Below are 18,660 nucleotides of genomic sequence, written 5' to 3'. Positions count from 1 at the left end.
AACAATATATAAAATAAATAGAATGCTTTTTACCATGGATTTGGATGGAACAGCTGATGCATGAACATGCCAGAATGGTAGAGTGTATGAAGTCTGGTAACTATGTGGGAACAAACGAGAGTGAGGTCATGTTGAGTGCTTGACAAGTGTGTGTAATCCAAAAAGACATGCTTTTCCTCAGAGGTAACTGTAAGAGATGAAGCTATAGAGACTGCACGCTGTAATAGTAATAGTGTGCGAGTCCTAATCCTAATAGATTCATACTTTTTACTTCAATTCTTGTCTAACAATTTTATTTGGCGTGCAGGAAATTCACTTACTACGGTTTGCTTGCTTCCTAATTAACCACAGAACAACAGAGGGACCTTTTCAGAGGGTCCCTCTGTTGAGGGAACTTTTCTACTGTTCTGAATAATTGTGAAGGAACTGTTTTGCGCCTGTGGTTTGATTCTCTACATAATTTCACATGGGTGAGAGAATGTCGTGATCTGTAGAATGTAGAAACCTCTAGTAACAATTCCTTGATTCATGAGTATAAAGAACTGGACTAGTGCAGAAAGGTAGTCTCACTGAAATATTATTCCCTTAGGAATTGGGAAATTCACTGAATCCAACCAATGAAGCCCATGCTATTCAAGAAATAGTTTCCATTGGAGGACATACCAGGCCTAGATGCACTTAATGTTCTCTGGATGGCTAAGTCTGAATTTCATTTTGAGAGGACAAACCTATAGGCACAAATGACCTGGATGAAAAATGTCCCTGTCTATTTAACATAGCATTTTGCTTGGTGAGAAAAAGGTGTCCGAGTGTCCTGACCACAGCAAAGGCCGCAGTGGAGCCAAGACCTCAGCCAGTCTGCTTGTGCTGTTCAACATCCTTTATTATGATCCTTTTTCATCCTTTAAAGACTTGATAATTGTAAGTGTTTGGGAATACTAAAGAATTGTAAGTGTTTGAGAAGACCTATAAATTGTATCTATTTGGGAATACTGGAGAACTAAGTGTTTGGGAATACTTGAGAATTGTATGTATTTGGGTATAGTAGAGAACTAAGTGTTTGGGAATACTTGATAATTGCAAATTTTTGGGAATACTGGAGAATTGCATGTGTTTGGGAATACTGGAGAGTTGCGTGTGTTTGGGAATACTGGAGAATTGCATGTGTTTGGGAAGACTGGAGAATTGCGTGTGTTTGGGAATACTGGAGAATTGCGAGTGTTTGGGAATACTGGAGAATTGCGTGTGTTTGGGAATACTGGAGAATTGCAAATCTTTAGGAATACTTGCTAATTGCGAGTGTTTGGGAATTCCGGAGAATTGCGTGTGTTTGGGAATACTTGAGAGTTGCGTGTGTTTGGGAATACTGGAGAGTTGCGAGTGTTTGGGAATACTGGAGAATTGCATGTGTTTGGGAATACTGGAGAATTGCGAGTGTTTGGGAATACTGGAGAATTGCATGTGTTTCGGAAGACTTGAGAGCCGTATGTATTTGGGAATTCTGGAGAATTGTAACTGTTTGGGAATACTGGGGAACTGTAAGTGTTTGTTCTAATACTGGAGAATTGCAAATCTTTAGGAATACTTGCTAATTGCGAGTGTTTGGGAATTCCGGAGAATTGCGTGTGTTTGGGAATACTTGAGAGTTGCGTGTGTTTGGGAATACTGGAGAACTAAGTATTTGGGAATACTGGAGAATTGCATGTTTGGGAAAATGATAAAAATGCTGTTATTTGTATTATACCAATTTGAATGAGGAATTTCAGTTGGATATTTCATCTTTGACAGGTATATTTCTGAAACTGACTTGTAGTTGAAGAGGTTAAACGCGGTCATGTCTGTCCTGAAGAGGGCTTTGTGGAGATGAAGCGCATTTCAGGGGCTCTTCATTAAACTTGCCACTATTGGCCTGTTTTCACTGCACAAAGGAAATCCCTTTAAAATACCTTTCAAACATGGGCGTTCTCAGGCTGACAGCTCAGACACGAAGACCACGCCTCGTCCACCAAAGATAAAGGCTTATTGGTCGGAATTCTCACGCTGCTTCCTGATTGGTCGTTTGTTCTCGGGCTTCTCCCTCAGATCTGCGCTGCCTCCGCTGCTATTCCGTTACAGTGGGGCAAAATGGCGGCTGTCATTCAGAATCCTCTAAACGCGTAAGTAAGCAATAATTTCGGAAAAAAGCTTCGCGTTTAGAGTTGGTTTGAGACGCAGAAGAATGCGGATGCAAAAATGGCCAACGCTTCCTTTTGTTCCAGTCCGGATTTGTGTGTGTGCTCGTGCTTATTGTCTTGTGCTCGTGATGAGTCGGTGGCTTTTACATTAGAACTAAGCTTTATTACAAACGGCTTTTGGGTTGCTGTGTGATTTTTTTCCTCTCGATATAAACAGTTGCAGAAATCGTGATCACACCCACCGCGATTGGTAAACAGAATCGTGGCTCGCTAGCATTAAACAGCACCGTCTTTATTGCAGGAATGTAATTTTCATAGCAAAATGAATGCAAGTGTGTGGAATCGGAGTATTAAAGTGAAACCGGTGTCAGGTTGGGTGTAAACTGAGCTCGATTTATGGGCTCACTGCAATCATGTGTTTGCAGTCTCCATCTCTTTATTTCTATTTTTTATGAAGTTCCTAGCATGCTACCTATCTGGCTAGTTTTGTCTCGACTCTGTCTTAGGTTTAATTCTTTCCCCACAAAGAGCAGTTTTTTTGTTTGTTTGTTTGTAATGGCGTTGTTCTAATGTTTGTGTAGTGTTTACATTCCGATTAAGGGCCAAGCTAAGTACAGGGAAGAGTCAGGAGTTCCCAGTTCATACTACACTATATTACATTACAGTACATTATATTATATTACAGTATAGTATGCTGCAGTGCAGTTCAGTATACTACACTGCAGAATAGTATACAAGTATTATAGTATTCTACACTACACTATACTATAGTACTATAGTGTAGTATTCTACACGACACTGCAGAATAGTATACAAGTATTAAAGTATTCTACACTACACTACAGTACTATAGTGTAGTATTCTACACTACACTGCAGAATAGTATACAAGTATTATAGTATTCTACACTACACTACAGTACTATAGTGTAGTATTCTACACTACACTGCAGAATAGTATACAAGTATTATAGTATTCTACACTACACTACAGTATACTACACTACAGTATACTATACTACAGTACTATAGTGTAGTATTCTACACTACACTGCAGAATAGTATACAAGTATTATAGTATTCTACACTAAACTATACTACAGTACTATAGTGTAGTATTCTATACTACACTGCAAATTATAGCACAGTACTACAGTGTAGTATTCCACACTACACTACAGTTCTATAGTGTAGTATTCTGCACTACACTACAGTTCTATAGTGTAGTATTCTACACTACACTGCAGAATATTATACTACAGTACAGTATATTATACAGTACTATAGTGTAGTATTCTACACTACACTGCAGAATAGTATACAAGTATTATAGTATTCTACACTACACTGCAGGATATTATACTACAGTACTAGTGTAGTATTCACACTACACTGCAGAATATTATACTACAGTACTAGTGTAGTATTCACACCACACTACAGTATATTATACAGTACTATAGTGTAGTATTCTACACTACACTGCATATTATACTACAGTACAGTATATTATACAACAGTACTATAGTGTAGTATTCTATACTACACTACAAATTATAGCACAGTACTACAGTGTAGTATTCACACACTACACTACAGTATATTATACAACAGTACTATGGTGTAGTATTCACACCACACTACAGTATTTTATACTACAGTACTATAGTGTAGTATTCTACACACTACAGTATATTATACAACAGTACTATAGTGTAGTATTCCACACTACACTACAGTATATTATACAACAGTACTATAGTGTAGTATTCCACACTACAGTATATTATACTACAGTACTATAGTGTAGTATTCTACACTACACTACAGTATATTATACTACAGTACTATAGTGTAGTATTCCACACTACAGTATATTATACTACAGTACTATAGTGTAGTATTCCACACTACAGTATATTATACTACAGTACTATAGTGTAGTATTCCACACTACAGTATATTATACTACAGTACTATAGTGTAGTATTCTACACTACACTGCATATTACACTACACTGCATATTATACTACAGTACTATAGTGTAGTATTCTACACTACACTACAGTATACTACACTACAGTACTATAGTGTAGTATTCTACACTACACTACAGTATATTATACAACAGTACTATAGTGTAGTATTCCACACTACACTACAGTATATTATACTACAGTACTATAGTGTAGTATTCCACACTACAGTATATTATACTACAGTACTATAGTGTAGTATTCTACACTACACTACAGTATATTATACTACAGTACTATAGTGTAGTATTCCACACTACAGTATATTATACTACAGTACTATAGTGTAGTATTCCACACTACAGTATATTATACTACAGTACTATAGTGTAGTATTCTACACTACACTGCATATTACACTACACTGCATATTATACTACAGTACTATGGTGTGGTATTCTACACTACACTACAGTATACTACACTACAGTATATTATGCTACAGTACTATAGTGTAGTATTCTACACTACACTACAGTATGTTATGCTACAGTACTATAGTGTAGTATTCCACACTACACTACAGTATATTATACTACAGTACTATAGTGTAGTATTCCACACTACAGTATATTATACTACAGTACTATAGTGTAGTATTCCACACTACAGTATGTTATACTACAGTACTATAGTGTAGTATTCCACACTACAGTATATTATACTACAGTACTATAGTGTAGTATTCTACACTACACTGCATATTACACTACACTGCATATTATACTACAGTACTATAGTGTAGTATTCTACACTACACTACAGTATACTACACTACAGTACTATAGTGTATTCTACACTACACTACAGTATATTATACAACAGTACTATAGTGTAGTATTCACACTACACTACAGTATGTTATACAACAGTACTATAGTGTAGTATTCCACACACTACAGTACTATAATGTAGTATTCTACACTACAGTATATTATACAACAGTACTATAGTGTAGTATTCACACACTACAGTATTTTATACTACAGTACTATGGTGTAGTATTCTACACTACACTGCATATTACACTACACTGCATATTATGCTACAGTACTATAGTGTAGTATTCTACACTACACTACAGTATTATACAACAGTACTATAGTGTAGTATTCTACACTACACTACAGTATATTATACAACAGTACTATAGTGTAGTATTCCACTACACTACAGTATATTATACTACAGTACTATGGTGTAGTATTCCACACTACAGTATATTATACTACAGTACTATAGTGTAGTATTCCACACTACAGTATATTATACTACAGTACTATAGTGTAGTATTCCACACTACAGTATACTACACTACAGTATATTATACTACAGTACTATAGTGTGGTATTCTACACTACTCTACAGTATACTACACTACAGCATATTATACTACAGTACTATAGTGTAGTATTCTACACTACACTACAGTATACTACACTACAGTATACTACACTACAGTTCTATAGTGTAGTATTCACACTACACTACAGCATATTATACAACAGTACTATGGTGTAGTATTCCACACCACACTACAGTATATTATACTACAGTACTATAGTGTAGTATTCCACACTACAGTATATTATACTACAGTACTATAGTGTAGTATTCTACACTACACTACAGTATATTATACTACAGTACTATAGTGTAGTATTCCACACTACAGTATATTATACTACAGTACTATAGTGTAGTATTCCACACTACAGTATATTATACTACAGTACTATAGTGTAGTATTCACACTACAGTATATTATACTACAGTACTATATTGTAGTATTTTACACTACACTGCATATTACACTACACTGCATATTATACTACAGTACTATAGTGTAGTATTCTACACTACACTACAGTATATTATGCAACAGTACTATAGTGTAGTATTCCACACTACACTACAGTATATTATACTACAGTACTATAGTGTAGTATTCCACACTACAGTATATTATACTACAGTACTATAGTGTAGTATTCCACACTACAGTATATTATACAGTACTATAGTGTAGTATTCCACACTACAGTATATTATACTACAGTACTATAGTGTAGTATTCTACACTACACTGCATATTACACTACACTGCATATTACACTACAGTACTATAGTGTAGTATTCTACACTACACTACAGTATACTACACTACAGTACTATAGTGTATTCTACACTACACTACAGTATATTATACAACAGTACTATAGTGTAGTATTCCACACTACACTACAGTATATTATACTACAGTACTATAGTGTAGTATTCCACACTACAGTATATTATACTACAGTACTATAGTGTAGTATTCTCACACTACACTGCATATTACACTACACTGCATATTATACTACAGTACTACAGTGTATTATTCCACACTACACTGCATATTACACTACACTGCATATTATACTACAGTACAGTATATTATACTACAGTACTATGGTGTAGTATTCTACACTACACTACAGTATATTATACAACAGTACTATAGTGTAGTATTCCACACTACACTACAGTATATTATACTACAGTACTATAGTGTAGTATTCCACACTACAGTATATTATACTACAGTACTATAGTGTAGTATTCACACTACAGTATATTATACTACAGTACTATAGTGTAGTATTCCACACTACAGTATATTATACTACAGTACTATAGTGTAGTATTCTACACTACACTGCATATTACACTACACTGCATATTATACTACAGTACTATAGTGTAGTATTCTACACTACTCTACAGTATACTACACTACAGTACTATAGTGTAGTATTCTACACTACACTACAGTATATTATACAACAGTACTATAGTGTAGTATTCCACACTACACTACAGTATATTATACTACAGTACTATAGTGTAGTATTCCACACTACAGTATATTATACTACAGTACTATAGTGTAGTATTCCACACTACAGTATATTATACTACAGTACTACAGTGTATTATTCCACACTACACTGCATATTGCACTACACTGCAGGATATTATACTACAGTACAGTATATTATACTAGAATATATTAACTTACAGTATAGTTTACTACACTACAGCACAATAAATTATACTATAGTAAACTACAGTATAGAATAGAATACTACACCTTACTAAAGTATAATGTACCACATCTAGTATATTACACCCTAAGTGATAACAGCTGTATGTCATGTAACCATGCAAAGCCACATGTCCTATTCATCATGTTCCTGTTTTTGTCTGCTTGACAGGACCATAAACATTTGTGTATGTTGTATTAGAGCAGTTAAAATGTGGCGCTTTGAGTACAATTCTCTCATACTGACCACTGGATGTTCAACATGACACCTCATGGTGAAGAGAATTAGAATTGTTGTTTTCCACAAAGACGGCAGAGGTTATAAGAAGATTGGTAACACCCTGAAACTGAGTTACAGTACAGTGGTCAGGGTCAAACAGAGGTTTTCCAATACGGGTTTCAATCTGAACAGATCGCACAAGCGTCATTAAAGAAGTTGAGTCCTCGGGCTGTGCATCAGGTGGAGAAGCTGCTTTAGAAAACAGAAGCATGAGTACTGCCAGCATTGCTTTAAAGGTTGCAGAAGCGGAAGTTCTGCTTGTCAGTGCTCAGACCATATGCCACACACTGCAACAAGTCGGTTTGCATGGCCGGCCGTTGTCCCAGAAGGAAGCCTCTTCTGAAGATGGCTCATAGGAAAGCCTGCAAACAGTTTGCTGAAGGCAACCTGTCAAGAGCATAAATTACTGGAACCATGTCCTGTGGTCTGATGAGACTTATATAAACGTGTTTGGCTCAGATGGTGTCCAGCATGTGTGGCGAAACCATGATGAGAGAACCAAGAAAATGATGTCTTGCCTTAACTTAAGCATGGTGGTGGTAGCATCATTGTCTGGAGCTGCATGAGTGCTGCTGGTACTGGAGAGCTGCGGTTCTTTTGAGGGAAACATGTACAATGACATTCTGAAGCAGAACAACCTTCCCTTCAGAAACTGGGCTGAACGGCAGTTTTCCAACATAACGACTCCTAACACCAAGATGACAACTGCCGTGCTGAGGAAGGTGAATGCGATGGAGTGGCCAAGAATGTCTCCAGAACTGAACCCTATTGAGCACCTGTGGGGCATCCTCAACTGTAAGGTGGAGAAGCACCATGTGTGTAACATCCAGCAGCTCTGTGATGTCATTATAGAGGAGTGGAAGAGGATCCCAGCAACAACCTGTGCAGCTCTGGTGAATTCCATACCCAGGAGGATTAAGGCAGTGCTACATAACAAGGGTGCTCACACTAAATACTGACAGTTTAGACACAGTTTTGACCTGTTCACTTAGGATATACTCAATTTTGTTGGCAGTTATTTAGATAATAATGGCTGTATGTTGAGTTATTTTTTAGAAGACAGTGCATCTGTACTGCTACACAAGCTGCACATTGACTACTCTAAAATATATCCAAGTTTCATTTATATAGTATTGTCCCTTGAGAACATATAATCAAATGGTTGCTGAAATGTGAGGGGTGCAATCACTTTTGAGATACTGTACGGGGTGTAACGGTACACAAAATTCATGGTTCGTTTCTAAGTCACTGGTCGGTACAATTTCTGTACAGTTAGTGGGAAGAAATGCAAAACATCAAATAGTTTATTCTTAACATCAAGTTTATTATTATTAACATTTGTGATCATCAACAGTTAACATTTTCAAAGCAATTTTAAATAAAATGCCCGCTTGGTTAAATAATATAAAATAATATTTTATAACCTAATAAAAAATAAGCGACAATAAATCAAATTAATACAATACACTGTTTTTATCATATTAAGGAAATTGAGAAGTAAATTGAATTGACACAAATTAAATTGATTAAATAAATTGAAAAATTAAAATAGTTTGTTAGACCCCATTTGGATAATACACCTACGTGTGTGTGTGTGAGTGTGTGTGAGAGAGAGAGAGCGCGTGTGTGGCATTAAATATACATTTTTCTAAAGATATAATGTACTTAACTGTTTTTTTCAGTATACTTTAACAAATGCCTTCATTCCATCCATCCTTCATTCATTCACTCCTTCGATATGTGGAATTGTCAGGATTTTTTTCAAGAAAAAAAGAGCTAAAAGAATCCATAGCGCTAACGTTAGCCGCTAGTCATGCCTTGGTTAATGCTAGTGCTACGTTTTTTTCTTTTGCCTTTTCATGCATGCGCAAAACAAATCGTATTTCCAGTACGGAGTAAGTACAGTGACACTGCGCTAACGCTGTTCTTTTTATTTTTTATTTTTATTTTTTATACCCCTGGCATTGTTGTGCATGTTTTTTAAGTTATATAATAATACAAATATGCACTCAAAGCACGAGGCGAAGACTAAACAAACTTGCGGTCCACCACTTAATACGTTTCTGAGGGAACTGAGATTAGAACTATGATGCGAATGTTAAAAGGGTTTGCATTCGATACATGTATACTGAACCGAATGAATTTTAAACTTTATGTGTACTGTTACACACCTAATTTTTATATATATATATATATATATATATATATATATATATATATATATATATATATATATATATATACATACATACATACATGCATACCCCTATTTCAGAACTCTGGATCAGTGCCATCAAATAAACGATTGACTTATAAGAAGGATCTAAGGCTCTGTAAGCTTAAGCCACTTAAGCAATAAAATCAGAGCCGTAGACGAGAAAACGTCTAATCGTGTATATAAATTATTCATTGCACTCGTCATATTACACTTCTTGTTCTACCTCATCCCTCAAAAAAAGCCCCTGCACACACAAAATGGTAATGGTTTGATATTTTCGGAGTGTGACGATAACCGGAAACTATCACTGTTTCACTGTCAGTTGAACGAGCACTCTCAAAAGCCGGTGATGAAAATAAAAGGAGAAATTCATGACAAAACCCATGTACAAATCTCTATTCATGAGAATGATATTTCTAGGTTGTTCGTGTTGGTTTCGTTAAAGTAAATAAGAAAATGTAGCTAGCCTGGCAATGCTAAAGAAAGAGAGTAAGATCCTTTGACATGATACAATTGTGAACCTATTTCCTTTTCTTTTGCAACCGATGTAGAAGGTATGTAGAACATGGGGAGAAAACGACAACGATGCATGATATCGTGGCCATGGGTCACTGCCAAACCAGTCTGGATAAACTTCTGGATTGGAGTGAATTTTAGTGTTCTGATTTGTTTTCTTTCCTCTTTGGGCCGTTGATGATCCGAGGGATGGAGTTTGTGGTCAGGAATCATTTAGATGTCAAAACAAGGGTTCTGAATCTGTGTGAATATTCTAGAAATGCAACCAGAGGTAGCAATATACTGTGTTTACACAATGATGGTCTCATGTATAGTCATGTCCCTCTGTGCTGAAATACAGCTCGATTTGAGGTAAATCCAGAGCGATGCGATTGAGAAATGAGTGTCGGTCAGACACCAGGGGGTTGAGGACCTCTGAAGAAAAATAACTTGTGTGAGTCTACATTGAGGTAATTATCTATAACACAGGGACAACAGGGATAACACCGTGACACCGCCCCAAATAAATCGAATATTCACAGCCAATATAATACAAAGATTTCAAGATCACAAAATGGTAATTTCATATTTTCTTTCCATCCCGAAAATGAAATCCCGATATCTTAGATATGTTACAAAAATCCGAACAAACGCATGTATTATGATGATTTGCAAACAGTTTGCTAAAGGCAACCTGTCAAGAGCATAAATTACTGGAACCATGTCCTGTGGTCTGATGAGACATATAAACGTGTTTGGCTCAGATGGTGTCCAGCATGTGTGGCGATACCGTGGTGAGGAGAACCAAGAAAATGATGTCTTGTCGTAACTCAAGCATGGTGGTGGTAGCATCATTGTCTGGGGCTGCATGAGTGCTGCTGGTACTGGAGAGCTGCGGTTCTTTTGAGGGAAACATGGATTCCAACATGTACTGTGACATTCTGAAGAACAACTCTACCATTTCATATTTTCTTTCAATCCCGAATGACATCTTTGTTACAAAAATCCAAACAAACGCATGTATTACGATTTCTGCATGGATGCAGAATTTACCAAGCGAAAATCGCGACAAATTTGTCCCTGAGCACCATTTAGACAGAAGTTGTGTATTTCTTAATATGCTTTATTTAAATATTTGGAGAGCCCACCAGCCTTTGCTTGGTAATGTCAATATTTCATCCGGCAAGTTTTCTATTATGGCTGCTGGTCATGATGGTCAAAGTGCAAGCAAATGTGGTGCCGTGGTGTAATTCAGCTATTTATGAAAGGGCATCGTACCATTTACAGATAAACGGACGACTTCTGTTGACCCCGGCTTCTTGCTGTTTGCCCAGAGATTACTCATTCTTTCATCACAAATATTATAGTAGTTAGTGTAGTAGTTGCTAATTATCGTCAGGTGCTTGTATGTTCACGTTGTCGTTTGAGAAAGTAGATCTTGGGTGTTACCACATGTTAAATGGTTTAATCGGTTAGTAGGCCAGAATGAGGCTCAGTAACATTCCAGTGAGTGTTTTGCTTCTCAGTGTCGTTCCGCGCCGCAGCATGCGTGCGTACGCGTGTGCGCGTCTTTCTTCCTGACAGAGAAGATTTTGGGGTGAAGGAGAAAAGTGGGCATGGGGGGTAATAAGATGAGTTGGGTTTTAAGTTGGTCTGTCGCTGGTATCAGCTTTGATTTTGAAGAAGATCTACTGTTAACGCTACATCATCCATTAGCCTGACTTTTTATTTTGGTTTATTTGTTTTTGTTTGCTTGCTTGCTTGCTTGTTTGTTACTTTGAGCCCTCCACAGAGAGGGGTGCAGTGCAGTTGTTGAGCACGCAATGCAGAGGAGTAAGAAACAGTGAGACGTGAAATGGAGTTCTGTGTGGGAGCATTCTGCAAAGACAACAGTGCGCTATTCCCCTGCTGCAACGCCGTTCTAAACGAAGAGCAAAAATGTACTCGGTATACATTTATGCATGCACAAGTCTGTTGAAATGGAAAAAACAAACAAAAAAGTCAGAGAATGAATTGTGTAAAGTGTGTGTGTGTGTGTGTGTGTGTGTGTGTGTGTGTGTGTGTGTGTGTGCGCGACTTACGAATTTTCTGAGATATGAACACAGCCAAAGAAAATCAAAATATATTAAAGAAAAGTTTCTAAACCCTTTGCACGCTATTCAGAGGGCGCAGAAGAAGAACGCCCACCAGGCATGCATTGTGGGACCGTTTTTCTTTTGCGCAAAGTTGTGAGAAGACGTATACCGTACGTATACCGTATTCCTACAGTGTTTTGTTTTTTTCCGGTTGTGATTTTAGTGTTTGCTAGTTTTGTTTCCACGGCAGAAAAACGGAAAAAAAAACTGCATTCATCTTCAAAAATACGTAGAATTTATCGCTTGGTTATATATCTCGGGGGTTCCTCGGAACGCATCGTAGAGTCTCACTCTTCTCGACTCACGAACACTTTTCCGGTCCCCATGTATTTCGTAGGTCAGGGGCTACCTGTATATTTGCAGAGCAAAACATTATATTTATTGTTTAAGCTTTTGATATAGAAATTCACAAAGATGCTCTGATGGACGTCAAAAAACTGGAAATGCAGTTTTATCGATTTATAACAATAGAATATTATTATGAAGTCTATTTCCATTGATGATATATAATTTCTTTTTTTTTTTTTTTTTTTAATCATTACTGTTTCATAGGGCTATAAATATTAGGTAACTCACAGGCCGAATTCTTTAAGACCGAGAAATATCACTGTGATGTTCAGCACAAGGCTGTTGAGCTTCACAGAATGAGAAGTTACTATGAGGAAATAGCAAATGCATTGAAAAATCTCATTTTTACCTTCAAGTCGTTCATTGAGAAACTCCAGTCGACTGAAAACTTCGAATCAACCTGCATTTCCACACGGTGGTGAAGTTTCATGGACGTGGGCGAGAAGCATTGAAATGTCGACCCATTTTACCTAATGCATTTAACTAAAGCTACAGAGTCCAAATTAGCCTACGCATAGTCATTTTCTAACAATTTATTTAGATTTTAGTAAAACACTTTTTTTTTCCTTTTAAGGTCAATGGGGAAATTCTGAAGTTTTTGTTAACAGACCTTGTTTTTTGTTTGTCAGTAATTAATTAGCAACTGCTCAACATTAGCAATAACCAATAAAGGAAATTTCTTTCGCAACACTTTTTAGGAGGCACTTTAAACTCCTCCATATGTGTTGTGCTGAAATTTGTACACAATTTTCGATCAAATCCGACCTCAAATGATTTACATTTGAGTGCCTCTAATGGACGCATCCACTCTGAGTCAATGAAAGGCCGTAATTTCATGAATTACAGCTGACATGCATATGCAGTTGGACCCAAGTCATGGAGCAGAGATCAGGTGACCTCAGGAGTAAACATCTCTCATAATAAAAGATAAAGAGGAACCACGAGAGTCAGGAAAGACGTGCGGTTAGAGGCCTGCTCGACCTAAATATAAAACCTACTACTGCATAAAAACGGCATCCGATGCATGCGCTGAAGGTTTTCACGTAGGAACGGGTTTTCCCGAGTGAGCGATCCGACGAACCAAATCGTCATCGAAGGTGTATGAGGTTTCAAGTGTGCCGTGATATCGATGAATAAACCGCACGTGAGCCAGAAATAAGGCATGTAAAACACAAAGCTTTAATAGTGATTTATCTCTTTATATCGTCGCTGATAAACACCGGAAAAACATCTGCAGGTTATTATTTGAAAAGATTAAACACCGTAGAAAGATTTTACAGTAAACGTGGGTACTTGGGGGGTTAAATATTTCAGAGCAGTGTATAAAGATTTTTTAATGCTCTCAGTATTCAATCAGCCGTAATGAGTTCTCCGTTAGCTGCCAGCTCTTCCCGATTCTTCACAGTAAGCTAACTGCTTTATACGCTCGTAATGTGCTTTGCAGCAGGTTTTACAGAAGCGCTGTTCGCATTCCAGTTACTCCGTCTCGTTTGAAAAACCTGCCCGGTTCAGCTAGGCACCCTGAGAGCAACGATCTAGCACAAGATATCAGGCTTCACTCTTTTTGTTTCGTGAACAGTGCAGTGTCCAGATTAGCAGATTGGATGTAAGCGCAATCCTGCAGCGAGTTCTCTTACACGTCGCGGTAGCAACGAGAAAAGGCTAATGGAAAAAAAAACAGACAAGCAAAACATCGATTCGTGCACAGACTTTTTCTTTTTTTTCTTTTTTGTCTCTGTAAAGAGCTATGGCTTCATGGAACCACAAACATCACTTTCTAACCCTGTGCAACTTAACCGTCCTTTCTATTCACACCAGGCCGAGGTAGACAGCGCCCCAGTATGTGGCCTGTACCTTTCTGAGCTGTGTGTGTGTGTGTGTGTGTGTGTGTGTGTGTGTGTGTGTGTGTGTGTGTACCTTCTGGTTAATTTTCCAGTCTCAACTGACAACACTTTGTCATAGAGACGTGCCCCCGATCCTTCACATAAACTTTTACACCAGCACTTGCGGTGCATACTGTACATCCACATTTGAGAGAAAGGGAAAAAAGCCCACTTTTTAACATATATATTAGAAGCATTTCTCTTTGTTAGGAGTAGATGCAACAAAGTGCTGTCAGATTGAAACCAGGGACTTTGCCTCAACACTCAACACCCTGACATGCTGAGTCATAGCACAATTACTGGGTGCAGTTCCAACTCCATTGCACAGTGGTCTTTTACATGACATCCGAGCTCCGTCCTCATCTCGGCAAGATTCTTTTCCAGATTTATGTCGGCGAATAGTTTTTTAGCAGCTGATTTTGTAGACGTTTTTTTTTTTGTGTGTGTGTGAAACTTTTAAAATGAGCTTGCAATGCTGCAGATAAAGTGGCTTCCTGTTCAAACGCTAAAGTGCACCTGCATGGTCTCAAGAGACACATTTCACAGCCCGGGCTCGATTCGCTGGTGGGAAAGATGCCAGCGTTTCGAAGTAGAACGTGTCAGTTTCCTGATCAGATTAAGGCGACTCCAGATCAGCAGGCGGAATTCAAACTCTTTTTCTATATTAAAAGAAATGCGAATGATCGGTATCAGTGTTCAGTGAGTGTTTAAAGGAAGTTGTTTGTTTTTTTGTGGTCTTGTGGTTGGAAAAGAGCAGACTGAAGGTGTGTGGGTGTGGGTGTGTGTGTGTGTGTGTGTGTAGAGGTGGGGAAGCACACATCTTCAGCATGCAAACGAAGTTTTATGTAATTCCAGCTTGGAGAGCGTGGACTCTGACATGTGACACTGTAAATGGTTGACACGAACACACTCCCAGCAAACGTCCCAATCAGCCACTGCGTTCGTTCACGCTGCTACTGCCGCTCGTGTAACCCGTCTATCACGGCAGATCTCTGCGTGGCTTCGGCACGTGAAGTCCCTGGTAACCGCTCCCGTTCTAATCACCATTGAACTCTTTTCAGGCAGCGAGAGCCCATTGTGAGAAACGGTTACCGAACACTTTGCGGAAAAAGATTTCTTTTAGAGAAAATACATTTTAGTATATGGGTTTTTTGTATCTGTCACTACTAATACATGAATGAGTAACTTCTTTTATATTAAGCAGTCGGAGCATCATGGGACATTTTAGTGAGCTATGTTGGTAAGCTGAGTGTAATAAACTCCTCCGGTGTCTTTTCCAGCTATTTGTGGTTCTTTTGCCGAACTGTAACCACAAAGTTGGAGGCACACGATTATGGTTTATGGTTTATGCGATTATGTGCACATAGCAAGCTCCATGAAGAGATGAAGTGGAAGATCTCGAGAGGCCTTCTATAGAGCTCTGACCTAAACGATCCTGAACACCTTTGGGATGAATTAAAAAGCTGCCTGCATCCCAGACACTACTGACTTTATTGAGGCCATTGTGGCTGAATCTCCACAAATCTCCACAAGCACATTCCAATATCTAGTAGAACATCTTCCCAGAAGAGTGGAGGTTGCTATAAAACTAAATGTGGACTGGGATGTTTAGAACGCACGTCCAAATGTTACGGCTAGATGTCTACAAACATTTGTCCATATAACATTGGATAAATGTGATATTCAAATAGACACCAAACAGGAAAATGTGAACTGGAAGTGTGAAGCTCCTTCCTTCTTTTCCTCGCTCTTAATAGTCAGGAGGGAAGTGATGTGCGTTATTAAAATATTTCAGACAAGTGTCATGTGATGCTCTTTGACTCAAAGTAGCCTGGTTTTTACACACTGGCCTGCGAATCTTATGTACATCCAGGAGATTTGAAAGTGATGCATTTGCCTTTGCACGTTCATTATTGATGCATTTAGAGGGATGAAATGGATTAGATAAAAAACTAAATGTAGACACCCATTGTTAAAAGCGCTATACAAATTAACCTGAATTGGTTTGAACATCCATTAGATGGCAAGTCAGAGCCAAAACTTCCGTTCACCACATTTCCAAGGCGAAATGTTTACATTTATTGATTTGAAAGGTTTGAATGCTGCATTGGAGTTTTTTTTTACAAATTCAAACACTACTGGTGGAAAACTGGCTAATGTTAGCACAATCCTGTTTACATGGAGCATTGAAATCGGTTTAAAAGTCCAACCCAAATGAAAATGCTTCAAATTAAACACCCAAAAATCGTTTCAAAAGAGGTGGGAATAACCTTCCTATAAACTGAACAACAATCAAAATTTCTCGTGAAAAGGCAAAAGTGTATGTATGTGTATGTATGTGTATGCATGTAAGTGTATGTATGTGTATGTATGTATGTATATACTATTGGACTAACTGGACTTGCAAAACAATTTTGGTTATATTGTGGATTTTTTGTTATGGGAGTACTATCTCTAACAACCTGCTGTCTGCTTTCTGGGGAAAAACAACAACTCATCTTCTTTGATGCATCTTATCCATGGTGCCAAACAAAAACAAGAACAGCTACTTAAAATAGGAAAACTCCTGACCTTGGCAATAGAGAAAAGAGCTAACGCTAGTTATTGCAGCTGCAGCTGACCCGTAAAAATCTTCCCGTATTTCACGCTATAACAATGTAATATGTACAGATCAAGTCTGACCAGGCCTCCTCTTTTCTTTTAGTGATCATAAGGGGGCTCACAGCTCCCCCTTTTTCACCCAGATCTATTAGTAAAAATATCTTAGTGATCGATTGTAAGTAGATTAGTCACAGATTCGAATTATTTCCAGCGTTTTCATTTTTTATATAGCTGACAATGTTTTATTTTTAAAAACTAAAGGTGAAGAAAACCTTCCAGAGTCAAAATGAGGGAGAAACCTTGTGGAGTCAAAAGGGTCATCTATATTATATTCTTTCTGTCTGTGACAAAATTGCAGCCCTTTTCTTCTCATCTCGTTTGATCGTTACCTGTCCACTCCTAGAAACATGCCAGGTAGGGTGAGGATTAACACATGCTTCTTGTGACACTTCGTTCTTCTCTTGTAACCTTACAGTAGATGAGATGCTCTCTTACAAAAACTGTTGTATGGTTTAGAGACAGGGGCATTTAATAAAAGACAGGAGGTGGAGCTGGAGGTAGCAGAGCTGAAGATGTTGAGGTGTTCGTTGGGAGTGACGATGATGGACAGGATTAGAAACGAGTTTATTAGAGGGACAGTGGGATATCGGTGGGAGAATGCTGAGGATGGAGCCACCAGGAAGGAGGAAAAGAGGAAGGTCAGTTAGAAGGTTTATGGATGTGGTGAGGGAAAACATGCAGATAGTTGGGTTAAAAGAGGCAGATGTAGAGGACAGATGGGTATGGAACCCGGATGATCCGCTGTGGCGCCACCTAATGGGAGAACCCGAAAGTAGACAGGATTGAACTCAGTTAAACTCAGTTGGCCAAAATGCAGTCAAATGGTCACGGAAAAATTCATTGTAATCTTCATGCAAGAATTTTTTTTACAATTAACCATTTTCTTATAAACAGTTTTCTAAAGTATTATTCAGCAACGTTTGATTATTCTTATTTAAATGTTTTTTTTGCATTATTCTGACATTTTGTAGATAAAGATCCGTAGGATATGATTACATTTTCCATACTGATCTGATACTGACATCTGCTTAGGCTGCGTCCACGTTAACCAGCATAAATGTAAAACGCTCCTTTTTCAAAAAAATTTTAAATTGGGGTCGTGTGTGTAAACCGAGTAAACTGGGACGTTCAAAACTGATGACATTTGTTGTCATGTGCTGGAGTCATGTGACTCTTTCAACTCAAAACAACCACTATATAGTCTTGGGTTACCTGCAGCAACAACTTCAACTCTGCATCTGTCCATTAAAAGTAAAAGCAGGGCATTTAGCTTGACCTTGTTCATCAATTTAAAGAGGCAGGGAATATATAAACGTCTGACGGATATGACGTAGGTTAAAAC

General features: G+C 37.8%; 1 protein-coding gene across 2 annotated transcripts in view; it reads left to right on the top strand.

The window, feature by feature from the left end:
- Positions 1 to 2,067: 2,067 nt before the first annotated feature.
- Positions 2,068 to 18,660, top strand: part of LOC124390029 (zinc finger protein DPF3-like) — a 34,582-nt gene continuing 17,989 nt past the window's right edge. For both annotated transcript variants that reach the window (XM_046855705.1, XM_046855704.1), the window contains exon 1: positions 2,068 to 2,156. In XM_046855705.1, the coding sequence (XP_046711661.1) occupies positions 2,125 to 2,156 (32 nt within the window). In that variant the 5' untranslated portion in view covers positions 2,068 to 2,124. The remainder of the gene's footprint in view (positions 2,157 to 18,660) is intronic.

Source organism: Silurus meridionalis, chromosome 8, assembly GCF_014805685.1.
Source record: "Silurus meridionalis isolate SWU-2019-XX chromosome 8, ASM1480568v1, whole genome shotgun sequence".
Taxonomy (NCBI): domain Eukaryota; kingdom Metazoa; phylum Chordata; class Actinopteri; order Siluriformes; family Siluridae; genus Silurus; species Silurus meridionalis.
Note: the sequence above shows the minus strand (reverse complement) of the source record. Positions and strands in the feature narration are given on the sequence as shown.